The 15,062-nt window shown below is 43.2% G+C and overlaps 1 protein-coding gene and 1 pseudogene across 8 annotated transcripts in view; one reads left to right on the top strand and one right to left on the bottom strand.

The window, feature by feature from the left end:
* ARL13B (ARF like GTPase 13B) overlaps positions 1 to 15,062 on the bottom strand; it is a 92,348-nt gene that overhangs the window by 24,696 nt on the left and 52,590 nt on the right. For 7 of the 8 annotated variants that reach the window (XM_075072745.1, XM_075072747.1, XM_075072768.1 and 4 more), the window contains exon 5: positions 2,067 to 2,172. In XM_075072745.1, coding sequence (XP_074928846.1) covers positions 2,067 to 2,172 — 106 coding nt within the window. Of the gene's footprint in view, positions 1 to 2,066; positions 2,173 to 7,482; positions 7,836 to 15,062 lie in introns of those variants that run through there. The other variant, XM_075072786.1, reaches the window with a different exon arrangement.
* On the top strand, positions 3,504 to 5,309 carry LOC142046238 (uncharacterized; annotated as a pseudogene).

Raw genomic sequence — 15,062 nt, 5'->3', positions numbered from 1 at the left:
GATCCAGTATTGTAATTCTTACATTGCTAGAAAACAAAGCTTTTTGATCCAGTCATACACTCTATCCATTTTTTGATGAATAAATTTTGAAGACAGGTTGGTCTTTTGGGAATTATCCCTTGAGTGAGGGGAAAGCCCTTCTGAGCCAAGACAAAATGTCTAAGATAAGTCTCAGACTTCCTAGAGACAAAGGGAGAAGAAATCCAACTTCTGATTCTTCAGGTTATGTAGTGAGTTCTCTGCATTTGCATGTCCTGCCACATGAGCCATTCAAGTGCAACTATATTTGGCAAAATTAGTGATTTTTATTTTTTTTTTTGCCTTTCCACTCTTTAGTAAGTTTTGTTATCAGAATTTTCTCTGGAGAGCGTATCTACACTACAAAATGAAGTTGACTTAAGTCAAAGTACCACCACTGCAGTAATTAATTTTATATTTAATGTCCACATTCTGCTCCTTCTGATGGCAGTGCATATCCTTACCGGAGCACCTGCACCAATTTAATTGATAGTGTGGGGCATTATGGAGCACTTGCCACCCAGGGCTGACTGCCTTAGCTCTGCTGCCCAAGCTTTGGCTCTCCTCCCCTAAATCTCTCTCCAGGAGGCGGCAGCAGGGCTCCAGCAATAGGGAATGTAAGCAACAGTGTCTATATGGACACTGCGTTGACCTAACTACATCGACTTAACATTATGCCTCTTGTGGAGATGGCGTTATTAGCTCGGTATAGCGAGCGACTTACAATGGCGGGAGCAACATTTTAGTGTGGATCTTTACAGAGTTAGCTCAGTGTAAGCTGCCTTATGTCAACTAACTCTGTAGTGTAGACCAAGCCTTATATTCTGGAAGAGCATGGTGAAGCTGCCTGCTGTAGATCAAAGTTGAAGCATGGATAGAACTGCTTTGCATGAGAGCACTGAATATATAAGCTAGATAATAAACTGAAGGATGACAATCTAGAGAGAAAAGTGAATGGGGTGGAAGATCTCATTCTTGGAGAGACTATAGCAGTGCAGTGAATCACTTGGAAATATCTTCCCTACAAATATTTACTTATGTGAAAAAGGCTTCACACTATCAAAGCTAATGTTGCAAAGTCAAATCCTCATTACATCAAGTGATCTTGATGCTAAATCCAAAAAATATGCAGCCATGAACTGCAACTTCTTGTAACAATATGTAACTCATTAAGAATCTGACTGCCATTAGCTTTAAAGCTAAGGTAATTTTACTTTATAATGCTTTCGTTTCCACTTTAAAACTAATGATACAATTTGGCAACGTGGGTGGGTTGGAGGGAAGAGCAGGAAATCAACTCAACTACAGGTTATCCTACTCTGATAAAAAATGGATCACAGAAAGAAAACATACAACTAGGAGTTTTGGTGTCACACTAGGTAGTGATCAACATTTGCTAGCTCATGTTCAATGGATAACATCTGTTCAGATTTTGAAGCCCTGTTTTGAAAGCACACAGTTTGAGCCCTAATGTGGACACATGGTAAATTTGAGACACTAGTTATATCTGAGATAGCCAGTTAGCTTTGGCTGTGATTAATTTCTTTGAGATCGCTTCTATACTGGAAAAGAGGACTAAGACCAACCCCGTTCCCTATTTGTTTCACAAAAAGATCCAGTTTGTCAGATACTAACTCCATTTAAAAAAGGTTAGGCTAGAGAACAAATATGGGGCAAAATCTTATTTGAAAAATGTGTTTAAAGCCTAATAAGAATTCAAGGTCAGAACCCAGTTTCCTCTTCTGTTTTTAACAAGGTTTGGCTCTAACAATACTGGCTGACCAAACAATCTTTAACCAAGTTAGTATGAATCACTTTAATATAATTTCAAACTGGTTCAGCAAACACAGCATAAGCCCATGTACAGATGGGGCCCGAGGAAGGATTCCTCCTGGACAGGCAAGAGGCACAAAGGCAAGGTGAAACCTGAAATTGTTTCTACTACAGACCAACATGCTGTATCTTTGCTTGGATTAAAGGACCACATTATTACCTTTCTTAAGCATTACATTTATACAAATAAATCAAGTACAGTAAGATATACTTACAATCTGACACAGACATTTATGCTCATTGACAAGCTTTTCCAGCGATAAGCACTCAATTACATCTGCTTCTGCCAACGCTCCTTCTTGGTCCTGCTTATTTGCCAGCCTATAGAAAAGATGACCAAAAGAAAGAAGGCAAATGCATAAGACGAAGTGGGTATTCACCCACGAAAGCTCATGCTCCAATACGTCTGTTAGTCTATAAGGTGCCACAGGACTCTTTGCTGCTAAGGCAAATAAAGATACTTACCATTCTGATCCACAACTAGAATCAAGCAGGTTAGAGGACAGTTCAGAAAACAAACAATATATATATATTTCAGACTAATTTGGGACGGATGGAAGGAGGAAAGAGGGAAAGTAGCAAAATGTAGCTTGTTCCTCATCTAAAAATTATGTTTCTGGTGTCCTTATCTACTCAATAAAAAAGCAGCTATTATTCCATTCATTTTAAACTTTCAAAGAGCTACACAAATATCAATCCGCACAATGCACCCATGAGTTAGGTTACAAACGGGTAAACAGGCTGAGGATGAAGTGATTTATTAAAGGCCACATAGAAAAATCTGTGGCACTCTCTGTATTAGAACTCAGGACTCCCAGACTCCTAGTCCCATCCTCATTCCTCTAGAATCTAGATCAATGTTCGTTTATCTTTTTGATACTAGGAACTGAGTTGCTGGCTTCCTAAACTCTGTCAGGGAGATCTCCGGGACCAGTGCTGGTCCACAAACTGGTTGTTGAGAAACACTGCTCTAGATCATGCTGCTTCATGATTGTGACCATCCCAGGTCCTCCTGCACTCCAGTGTTCCATCTACTGAAGACCCGTGACTTGAAATCTAGATGATTGCAGTCAGTCAGGGATAGCTCCAACTCTTACTTCCTCAGTGGAAGAAATCTAATAGGACTCTAGAGATTCATAACTATTAATAGGAATTATAGTTGTATTACAGCAGTACCCAGTTACTCTTGTCTGGACTGGGGTTCTACTGTGCTAGAAGCTGTACAAAGAAAGGCAGTCCTTTCTCCAAAGAGAGTGTACAATCTTAGCTCTGGTCTACACTACAAGTTTGGGTCAAATATAGCAGCGTTAGATCGTTTTACCCTTCACCTGTCCACACAAGGAAGCCATTTTGTCGACTGAAAAGACTCTTAAAATCTATTTCTGTACTCCTCCCCAATGAGGGGATTAGTGCTGAAATTGACCCTGCTGGGTCGAATTTGGGGTAGTGTGGACGCAAATCGATGGTATTGGCCTCCAGGAACTACCCCAGAGTGCTCCATTGTTACCGTGCTGGACAGCACTCTCAACTCAGATGCACTGGCCAGGTAGACAGGAAAAGCCCTGCAAACTTTTGAATTTCATTCCTGTTTGGCCAGCACGGTGAGCAGATCTGCACAGGTGACAACGCAGAGCTCATCAGCACAGGTGACCATGGAGCTCCAGAATCACAAAAGAGCTCCAGCATGGACCAAATAGGAGGTACTGGATCTCATCGCTGTATGGGGAGACGAATCCATGCTATCAGAACTCCATTCCAAAAGACGAAATGCCAGAATATTTGAAAAAATCTTCAAGGGCATGAAGGAAAGAGGCTATAACAGGGACACGCAGCAGTGTCGCATGAAACTTAAGGAGCTTAGATAAGCCTACCAAAGAATCAGAGAGGCAAACGGCCGCTCTGGGTCAGAGCTCCAGACATGCTACTTCTATGATGAGCTGCATGCCATTCTAGGGGGTGCCTCTACAACTACCCCACCCCTGTGCGTGGACTCCATCAATTGATTCTCACGCAACAGGGATGCGGATTTTGGGGGCGAGGAAGATGACAAGGAGGAGGAGATTGAAAACAGTGCACAGCAAGCAAGCGGAGAAACCGTTTTCCCTGACTGTCAGGGACACCCTGGAGCCAGTACACTCCCAACCCACCCAAGGTGTGTCCCCGGACCTTGAAGGATGAGAAGGGACCTCTGGTGAGTGTACCTTTGTAAATATAATACATGGTTTAAAAGGAAGTGTGTTTACTGATTAATTTGCCCTGAAGACTTGGGATGCATTGGCGGCCAGTACAGCTACTGGAAAAGTCTGTTAACATGTATGGGGATGGAAAGGAAATCTTCCAGGCACAGCTCAGTGAAGCTCTCCTGGATATACTCCCAGGGTCGCCTGGTTGAAATAGGGGAATTTTATTATCGGGACATCCTGCTGGGCTGTTTGCCTGTGGCTGAACAGAAATCATCCCCGCCGTTAACCACGCAGTGGGGGGAGGGGTGAAGCGATCATCCCAGAGAATTGGGTGTGGGGGAGGGGGGAGGAGGGCAGTTAGTTGGGTTTGTGCTGCACATTATAACCCAAAAACTGCAGTCCCTCCTTTTAAATGGCCAACCTAATGGGTGCTTGGTATGGGAAATGAGGGTGCTGCTGTTTGAAACCATCCCCACATGTTACAAAGGTGAAAGAAGCCAAAAGACTGGCTTACCATGGCTGTCTGCAAACCACTCTGTTGCCCACCGGCCCTGCGTGTGTGATCTCTCACACCAAACTGGCAGGCCCTCAATAGATGAGTCAAAAGGCGACCTTGTAAAGAAAGCACACATGCTATGTAATGTTAAGAGCTTGGTTCACTGTGAAAGAGTCTACCCATTGTTCTCTAAACTGTCTCTCTTTAAATACTACTCTTCCTTTTTATTTTCCTCCCGTAGCTGCAAATGTTTCAATGCTCCCCATATCATCTCCGTCCCAGAGGCTAAAGAAGATTAGAAGGCAAAAAAAAGCACTCGTGACAAAATGTTCTGAGCTCATGCAGTCCTCCCACACTGAAAAAGCCCAGCAGAATGCGTGGAGGCAGACACTGTCAGAGTGCAGGAAAGAACAAAATGAATATGAGGACAGGTGGTGGGAGCAAGAGGAGAAATGGCGGGTTCAAGATGATCAGTGGCTTCAGCGTGATGAGAGGTGGCAGGAACCAATGCTTAGGCTACCGGAGGATCAAACTGATATTCTTCGGCGTATTGTTGAGGTGCAGGAAAGGCAGCAGGAGCAGAGACCGCCGCTGCAGCCCCTGTGTAACCAGCCACCCTCCTCCCCAAGTTCCATAGCCTCCTCAACGAGACGCCCAAGCACGCGGTGGGGGGGGGCGCCTCTGGCCACCCAACCACTCCATCCAAGAGGACTGCCCAAGCAACAGAAAGCTGGCATTCAATAAGTTTTGAAGTGCAGTGTGACCTTGTCCTTCCCTTGTCCCCTCCTCCCACCACCCCAATCGGTGCTTCCCTCCTCCCCCACTCCTCCTCCGAGCTAGCTTGGCAGTCATCCCCCCATTTGTGTGACAAATTAATCAAGAATAGATGAATCTGAAACAACAATGACTTTATTGCCTCTGCAAGTGGAGATCAAAGGGGGGAGGGCAGTTGGCTTACAGGGAAGTACAGGTCTGTTGCATCGTACGCACATTTAACGTGCATGATTTCAGCTTCACGTGGTCGGCAAAAAACAAAACAAAAAAAGAAAAAAAGAAAAAAATAACAATTTTAATACTGTACCTGTAGTGTGGGCGATTCCACCCGCCATTACACTCAATGTAATTTTGACTATATGCGATTTCCGCTTTACGCGCTGAATGCAGAACGCAGAACGTAACCCCAGCGTAACATGCGACAGACTTATAGAGTGAACTAAGGGGGAGGGTTTTCATCAAAGAGAAACAAATAGAACTTTCACACCGCAGCCTGGCCAGTCATTAAACTGGTTTTCAAAGCTTCTCTGATGCACAGAGCACCCTGCTGTGCTCTTCTAACCACCTTGGCATCTGACTGTGCATAATCTGCGGCCAGGCGATTTGCCTCAACCTCCCACCCTGCCATAAACATCTCTCCCTTACTCTCACAGATATTATGGAGCTGTCATAGTATAATTCCTCAATCTGAACCTTAGAGTTCAAATATGAGGTACTAGCATAAATTCCTCTAAGCTTAATTACCAGCTTAGATCTGATATCGCTGCCACCAGACAGGAATTCCAGTGCCTGCCATCCCTCTCGTCCCCAAACCTTCCTGGGGGACCCAAGACTCAGATGCCCTGACTCTACAACAAAGGAAATAACCTGCTCCCCTTTCTCTCTCTTTATTTCCTCCCCGGTTCCCCTCCTGATGGCCTGGACGATCACCCTATTTCAATTCCTTGAATGCAAAACAGAGAGATCCAGTTTCCTCACCCTCAGTCAGAGTTCCTGCAAAGAACTTTGGAACTCTGACATAGAGATTTCCCCCTCCGTCTTTCCTGAGAGAGACGTAACCCTGGCACAGAGATTCCTATCCCCTGAGCCTCAACTAGAAAAGAAAATCCAACAAGTTTAAAAGGAAAGCTTTAATAAAAAGAAAGAAAAGACATAAAACTGGTCTCTGTATCAAGATTGACAATTACAGGTCAATTGCTTAAAAGAAAATGAATAAACACCTTATCCAAAAGATATACAATTTAAACCTTCAGCAAACTACACACATGTAAATAACAAAAAACAATATAAAAACCTATTGTCTTCTACCTTTGTACTTAGACTTGGAAACAGAAGATTAGAAAAGCCTGGAGATAGAGATCACTCTCATAGCCGAGAGAGCACAGACAGAGACACAGACAAAAGGACACACCCAAAAATTCCCTCCCTGAGCTTTGAAAACTCCGGTTTCCTGATTGGTTCTCTGGTCAGGTGTTTGGTTCCCTTTGTTAACCCTTTACAGGTAAAAGAAACATTAACCCTTAGCTATCTGTTTATGACAGGAGCATACAGCAAGCAGTAATAATGATGGGAATACTGGTTTTGCTGAGATCTAACCGAGTCAGTAAACTGCGTCAGCGCGCTTTTAAATATCCAAATGCACATTCTACCACCACTTGCTCAGCCTATAGTTGAATAGCTTCTGACTTCTGTCCAAGGTGCCTATGTATGGCTTCATGAACCATGGCATTAAGGGGTAGGCTGGGTCCCCGAGGATAACTATAGGCATTTCAACATCCCCAACGGTTATTTTCTGGTCTGGAGAGTAAGTCCCTTGCTGCAACCGTTCACACAGACCAGAGTTCCTAAAGATGCGAGTGTCATGTACCTTTACCAGCCATCCCATGTTGACGTTGGTGAAACGTCCCTGTGATCCACCAGTGCTTGCAGCACCATTGAAAAGTACCCCTTTCGGTTTACGTACTGGCTACCTTGGTGGTCCGGTCCCAAGATGGAACGCATAACCCTATCACCCCACCACTGTTAGGGAATTCCATTGCAGCAAAACCATCCACTATGAGCTGCACATTTCCCAGAGTCACTACCTTTGATAGCAGCCGCTCAGTGATCGCATTGGTTACTTGGATCACAGCTGCCCCCACAGTGGATTTGCCCACTACAAATTGATTCCTGACTGACCGGTAGCTGTCTGGCATTGCAAGCTTCCACAGGGATATCACCATTCGCTTGTGAACTGTGAGGGTTGCTCTCATCTTGGTATTTTTGCACTTCAGGGCGGGGGAAAGCAAGTCACAAAAGTTCCATGACAGTGCCCTTACGCATGCAAAAGTTTTGTAGCCACTGGGAATCATCCCAAACCTGCAACACTATGTGGTCCCACCAGTCTGTGCTTGTTTCCCGGGCCCAGAATCGGCGTTCCACGGCATGAACCTGCCCCATTAGCACCATGATGTCCAAATTGCCAGAGCCCGTGCTTTGAGAGAACTCTGTGTCCATGTGCTCATCACTCTCGTCACTGCGCTGCCGTCACCTCCTCGCCCGCTTCTGAAGTTTCTGATGCTGCATATACTGCAGGATAATGCACGTGGTGTTTACAGTGCTCATAACTGCCGCAGTGATCTGAATGGACTCCATGCTTGCTGTGGTATGTTGTCTGCTGAAAAAAGGCACGAAACGAATGTCTGCCGTTGCTCTCACAGAGGGAGGGGTGACTCACGACATGACTTACAGGGTTGGCTTACAGGGAATTAAAATCAACAAAGGGGGCAGGTTTGCATCAAAGAGAAACACACACAACTGTCACACAGAAGCCTGGTCAGTCATGAAACTGGGTTTCAAAGCCTCTGTGATGCACAGTGCACCTTGCTGTGCTCTTCTAATCTAATCGCAAACAGCCTAGTCAGCAAACAGTGCCCACGAGCTTTAAATGTCCAAAGGCACATTCTACCACCATTGTGCACTTGTTCAGCCTATAGTTTAACTGCTCCTTACTACGCTCCAAGCTTCATGAGCCATGGGAGCAAGGAGTAGGCTGGGGTAGTGTGACCACGCAGTGCTGCCGGCTGGGAGAGCAGCCTGAGGCAGAAGCCTCCAGCTGGCATGATATTCCAGACAGGACTGAATCTCCATTAGACGAAACTTAAAGAATAGAATGACCTGGAGTCAGTCCCATTTTTGTCTAGGCGCACCCGACCGACCTCACCAAGGTCGGTGAGGAGCAACCAGAAGACGGTGCAGTACGACTACTAACCACCTTTGCTAACTTGCAAAGGCAAGACGCTGCTGCTGCTGCTGTGTAGCAGAGTCGTGTCTGTCAGCAGCACCCAGTGACGGTGAGCTGAGCGGGCTCCATGCTTACTGTGGTTTGTCGTCAGCACAGGTAACCCAGGAAAAAAAGGCAAGAAACAAATTTTTGCCATTACTTTCACGGGGGAGGGGGGAGAACCTGACGACATGTACCCAGAACCACCTGCGACAATGTTTTTGCCCCATCAGGCATTGGGAGCTCAACCCAGAATTCCAATGGGCGGCAGAGACTGCGGGAACTGTGGGATACCTACCCACAGTGCAATGCTCCGAAAGTCGACGCTAGCCTCAGTACTGTGGACGCACTCCGCTGACTTGATGTGCTTAGTGAGGACACACACAATTGACTGTATAGAATTGATTTCTAAAAAACAACTTATATAAAATCAACCTAATTTCATAGTGCAGGCATACCCTTAGTCTCAATCCTGCAGGCTGCTCCATATTGACAGAACCCTGTGTCTGCATGAAGGTGTTTGTAGAATCTAGGGCCCAAAATACATGTGATACCCAAAGTGTGTGGGGGGGGGGGGAGGAAGGCATACAATCAAAAGTGTACAATTGACAAAGCAACTACTACTCTCAATAAGGTGCCATCAAGTTGGCCAATTTCTTATAGACACTGCAGCAAAGGTAGGCTTGTAAGAGAGACAGAGAAGAAGGTATATAGGAATTGTCATACTGGATCAGACATGATCCATATAATCAAATATCCCGTTTTTAAGACTGGCCAACACCAGATGCTGCAGGGAAGATGCAAGAAACCTCACACTAAGCAGAGGCAAGATAACGAGACTACATGTAGGTCTTGGTCTTTTCTCCAATACAGATTGGAGTTTACAACCTGAAAATGACGTTTTATCACCATTCTAATTCTCTTTTTGTTACCAGTCACTGTTATAACTCTGAATAATCTTATCATCTATATAAACATCCACTTCCACTTTTAATCTTGCTCCGTCATTGTCACAGGATATTGTTGCATGGAGTCTAGAAGTCTAATCAGAGATGTGGAAAAAGTATTTCCTTATAGCAGGTTTAAATTTGCCACCTTTTAGTTTCATCGAAGGTCCCTTTGTTCTTATGTTATGAGACAGGGAAAAGACATACCTCATATCTAAGGCCTTAAGGATCAGCTCAAGGAGGATGTTCTATTCATACAGGGCAGCAGAGAGGAAGATACAAATATATTTGCATAGGAAGATGATGACCACTGCACTGAAAGACCAAATTCTGTTTAGGAATCGTTATTCATACAGCTTTAGTCTAGGCCCCTTTTACAACCAAAAGCACTTGTAATATTTTCATGAGCAGAACCTTTTCGAAAATACTGCAAAACTGCTGGAAGACCCTAGAAACCAAGTAAGTAACAGACTCTACATGTCCCAAATTTGGGACACACTCAGAGGCCAAACTCTCTTTTAGAAGTATTTCACTTCTCTTGAAATTGGCTTGTGTGACCATAGACTACAAGTATCAGCTTTACCAGCCTATACCTATCATCTTTCTCCAAAAGCTTGGTTTAGTTTTACTGCATTAACCCACCACTTTCCTCCATTAAATGTCAACGTGCGTCCATCTTCCCAATACACACATTCTAAAGCTTCTTGAAAATTTTAATACTATATAACATGATGTACTTTTCTCAATTCTACCATAACCGTATCGGAGTGAAACAGTATGCAGAGAAGCATGCTAGAACATTTACTTTGAGCTTTGCAAATAACCCTAACTTTAAATGTTTCATAACAAGAATTTATTGAAGAGACCTTTTTCTAAGGAGCCTTTCTCCAGATCCATAACTAAGATAAACACGCAATCAGCTGTTTGATAGTTTTCTGAGGAGCCTGCAGTCACACAAATAGATTGCTTACTAAAAAAACAAATCCAAAGAGGCAGATGTAATCCAAACTATCCTCTGTAAAACAAGAAACAACACAAGTCACACACATTCACTGATGGTTTTAAAATTGTAATGTTGGAAGATTTCCTAGGTTATTTAGCAGAACTTTAACATGTTAAAATGGCAAATCTTAAAAAAAACCCAACCATTTATTTATCTTTTCTTCAATGCCTCTGCTTCCAAAAGGATTAAACAAATAGTCTGATGACCTCAATACAATGAATAGTTCTCTCAGCAACCACACTGCTATTAAGAGATTGGTGGCAACACAATATGGCATTTTCTCTCCCTCTACCTGTTTTAATTAAAAACTAATAATTCTTGAAACCTTCCACCATGGCAATACTGCTCCTTGGCAAACATCTTTGAACTGTGAGATTGCTATTAAGCAACATATTTCCCTGGTGTTATTTTCGTCCTCCTGAAAGTGATTATCTTTCAGTGAGAAAACTGTTACTATCTACTGTGCTTGGAGATGATGCAGAACATTTTGGAATACAAGCATAAATCAAAGTAATGTTATTTTGAACTTTCTGTAACTGCTATGATTCTATACTAAATAGGAAATCAGCAACAGCAAAGAACACTGCATAGTAGCAAGAGTTTGAAAATTACACTGATGAAACTTTGATGTGACTTTTTGAACAAAATCAACAGCTGTCTCCACAAAGGAAAGACATTACATCTGTTTGTTACATTTGAGGAGCCAAACACCATATCTCTTTTCTTCTGGAGTTTCTGTCAAAATACTAGCAATGCCAAAGCCTGTGCTGTGGACCCATGTCATTCCCGACTGGAGAAGGCCAGTGCTTAATAACCAGTTCCACTGTTGGCAGAAATTGTCAGCGCCTCTTTAAGGGCAGGTTGCCAGCTTTTGTTAATCTAAGGGTATGTCTACACTACGGGATTATTCCGATTTTACCTAAACTGGGTTTGTAAAACAGATTGTATAAAGTCAAGTGCACGAGGCCACACTAAGCACATTAATTCGGTGGTGTGCGTCCATGTACGGAGGCCAGCATCGATTTCTGGAGCATTGCCCTGTGGGTAGTATCCCGTAGCTATCCCACAGTTCCTGCAGTCTCCCCAACCCATTAGAATTCTGGGTTGAGATCCCAATGCATGATGGTGCAAAAACAGTGTCACGGGTGATTCTGGGTTAATGTCGTCACTCAATCCTTCCTCCATGAAAGCATCGGCAGACAATCATTTCGCGCCTTTTTTCCCCTGGATTGCCCTGGCAGACGCCATAGCATGGCAACCATGGAGACTGTTTTGCATTTTGTCACTGTCACTGTATGTGTGCTGGATGCTGCTGACAGAGGCAGGACTGCAGTGCTACACAGCAGCATTCATTTGCCTTTGCAAGGCAGCAGAGATGCTTACCATCCCTACTGCACCGTCTGCCATTGTAAACTGGTGATGAGATGATGGTTATCAATCATTTTGTAACATTTGCAATTGGAAATTGGTGATGACGGTTATCAATCATTTTGTACCGTCTGCTGCTGTCATGGGTGCTCCTGGCTGGCCTCGCTGAGTGGCTAATAAGAGCAACAGATTACAAATAAAACAAAAGTAGAACATGCTTTCCAGAGACTAAAACTCAGCTTAGGCTGCAATCCTTGTATGAAGCAATCTTATTCCATCTAAGCCTTTTCTGCAGTGTTTCAACCCAAGTTGGTTGACATCCTGTTTTCATGGATGTAATTGCACTGCCTAGTTACTCAAGTGCAGGATAAAAGAAGGGACCTGGTTCCTTCCCTTTATAACCCCAAAGTCAATTGTTTTTGTCCCCAGAGTCAGGATGACTCTTTGTGGTCTCCTTCCTGGGGTGCTGGCTCCAAAGTGTCTCCTATACTCTGGTTTATTTCACATTCTCCACAGACTTGTTTTTCCTGTTGACTTTCATATGTAAATAGGGCTCTCTGTGTTGAACTTACAATGTTTTCAGCATGCTCTATTCCTCTCTTATCCAATCTAGCCAGTGCTATGAAATGCTGTACTCAAGATTTGGTAGAGACCGGGAAATGAACAAGGAGCTAAAGCTACATCCAAGAGAAAACTGAGATGATGCTGGAAGGTTGGGGAAAGTAACCAGGAAATAAGGTGACAATTACAAATGCTTCCTTAACTGACGGTGTACATCTACAATTTGTTACAAGAATTCAGTCTGGAAACACTGCTGGATCCACAGCATCTCCCATCCATGCGTAGGCCAGAAATTGTGATATATTTACACGCACATCTTGCTGCCATGATTCACCAATTGTCACTTTGAGATTAGATTCCTGCAGTGTGCTCTTGATTACTGGATCTTAATTCAGTGTGAACTGAACCTGGTACAGAATGTGACAGCCCTTTTGGGCTATGGCTACATTACGAGGCTTTTAGCGATACGACTGTGACGCTACAACCATGCCGCTAAAAGGCACGCAGTGTAGCTGCTGTTTGTTGGCAGGAGAGAGCTCTCCTGAAGACAAAACACTTTCACCCCTCACAAGCGGCAGCTACTTTGTCGGCAAGAGAGCGCTTCTGCTGACAAAGCGCTGTTCAACAGGCGCTTTTCTTTGGGTAAAACTTTTGTTGTTTGGGTGAGTGTTTTTTTTAACATCCCTGAATGACAAAAGTTTTGCCGATGAAGTGCCAGTGTAGACAAACCTTTGGTGAGCATGTACTGTGTTGTATGACACCTGTGCTCTATGATTTGCACTGGTTTCCAGGTGGAGTTTTAACATGACACGTTAAATGACAGACCAATTCTTTCCTCTTGCCACACTATTCTAATTGCAGTTGGTGTAGGCATTCAGACAGGATCCTACTGAAAGAAAGGAATTGTTGGCTGGGTATGTATTCTCCATTAGCAGCCCTCAGCTCTTTTTCCTTTCCTCCAAAATAACCCAAATCTGTTGACTTTCAGAGCATGCAAGGTCTATCTTTATATACAAACTTTAGTCATGCAATAAGGAACATTTCTAGCCAGGGTCAGGGGGAAGGGAATACTTGCATCTCTTATTGGTCATTTTCTAATTATTGAGTGGTTACTCCTCTTTCTGTCATAGGTGTCTAGAGACCTTTCATTATACATCAAACATCTTTAATACGTTAAATTTTAAATTGGGTTTCCTGTTAATTTTTTCCTTCATTGTGACTGAACATTCGTTTATTCATAAACAATGGAATGAAGAAAAAAATCTCATAAAGATGAGTGTCAATATCTTAGACAGAGATTAAGAAAAATATTTAAAGGAACACTAAACTTCCAATGAAAACAGTTTTTAAACAAATCAACATTCCTCTGACATGCTTGAAACACAGCAGCATTAAAAACCTAAAAGTACAACTGACTTGGCTTTCATTGTCCAAGTGCAAGAAGCATAAAAGGAGGTAAACAAAGAGCATAAATAGTGACATGGAACATTAAGTGCATAGGTACAACATTTACAACATATGATTTTTAAGTTGAAAGTGTCCCATTTAAATTAAGACTTTAAAATTAAGTGAAAGTCACACACTCACTTACTGAATTCTGTCTTAGCCCAGGTCTACACTACAAAAGGTTTTTCAGTAGAGAGCTAAACAGCAAACCCTCCTAGCACAGATACCAACACCAGCATGCCTTTGTTGGTTTGGAAAACAAAATGAGCTCTACTTGCACATGCACTATTATGGCAATATAACTGCATCTACACTAGGGATTTTGCAACTATAAAAAAAGCCGCAAAAAAACCAAACCAAAACACCAAATCACACACCCTGACAATAGTGTACCAGCGCAGTGTTTAGAATAAATGTGATGCTTTCTCAGGACACCCAGGACTGAGAGTCACCTTGTTATCCCTTACTCATGAAAGTGTCTCTTTTGTGGTAGCTGATTGTCAGCACCTGTATCCAATTGCCTTTCAACAATTAAGACAAGGTGGGTGAGGTAATATCTTTTAATGGACCAACAATAAAAAGTAGTAAAAGACATTACTACACCCATCTTGTCTCTCTAATACCACCCTGGGACTGACACAGCAACAACTACGCTGCTTTCACTCAACCACTCTTCTCCGGACTCTGCCAGTCCTACTTTACTTTGTAGGTTAACAATAGGTGCATCCAACCCCCGAATTCCCTTGAAGACTGTTTCATGTAGTGTCTAACCCCTCTGACTGGAACTCACATTACCAGGTTCACTACTCCAAAGGGAATAGCATACACACAAAAACTTGTTTGATTCAACTGAGTATCGGCTCTAACGTAACACAGAACTTTAATCAATTTATAGTGAAAACAAATAAGTTTATTAATGAAGTTTAAGATTTAAGAGACAGTGTGCAAGGCTAATAAGAGCAACAGATTACAAATAAAACAAAAGTAGAACATGCTTTCCAGAGACTAAAACTCAGCTTAGGCTGCAATCCTTGTATGAAGCAGTCTTAGGCCTTGTCTACACTTGCAAGTTGCAGCGCTGGTGAGGGGGTTACAGCGCTGCAACTTAGCAGGTGTCTACACTTAAAAGCTCAGCCAGCGCTGCAACTCCCTGTTTGCAGCGCTGGCTGTA

This window comes from Chelonoidis abingdonii, chromosome 1 (genome assembly GCF_003597395.2).
Source record: "Chelonoidis abingdonii isolate Lonesome George chromosome 1, CheloAbing_2.0, whole genome shotgun sequence".
Taxonomy (NCBI): domain Eukaryota; kingdom Metazoa; phylum Chordata; order Testudines; family Testudinidae; genus Chelonoidis; species Chelonoidis abingdonii.
The sequence above is the reverse complement of the archived record's forward strand: the minus strand, read 5'-3'. Positions and strand labels throughout refer to the sequence as shown.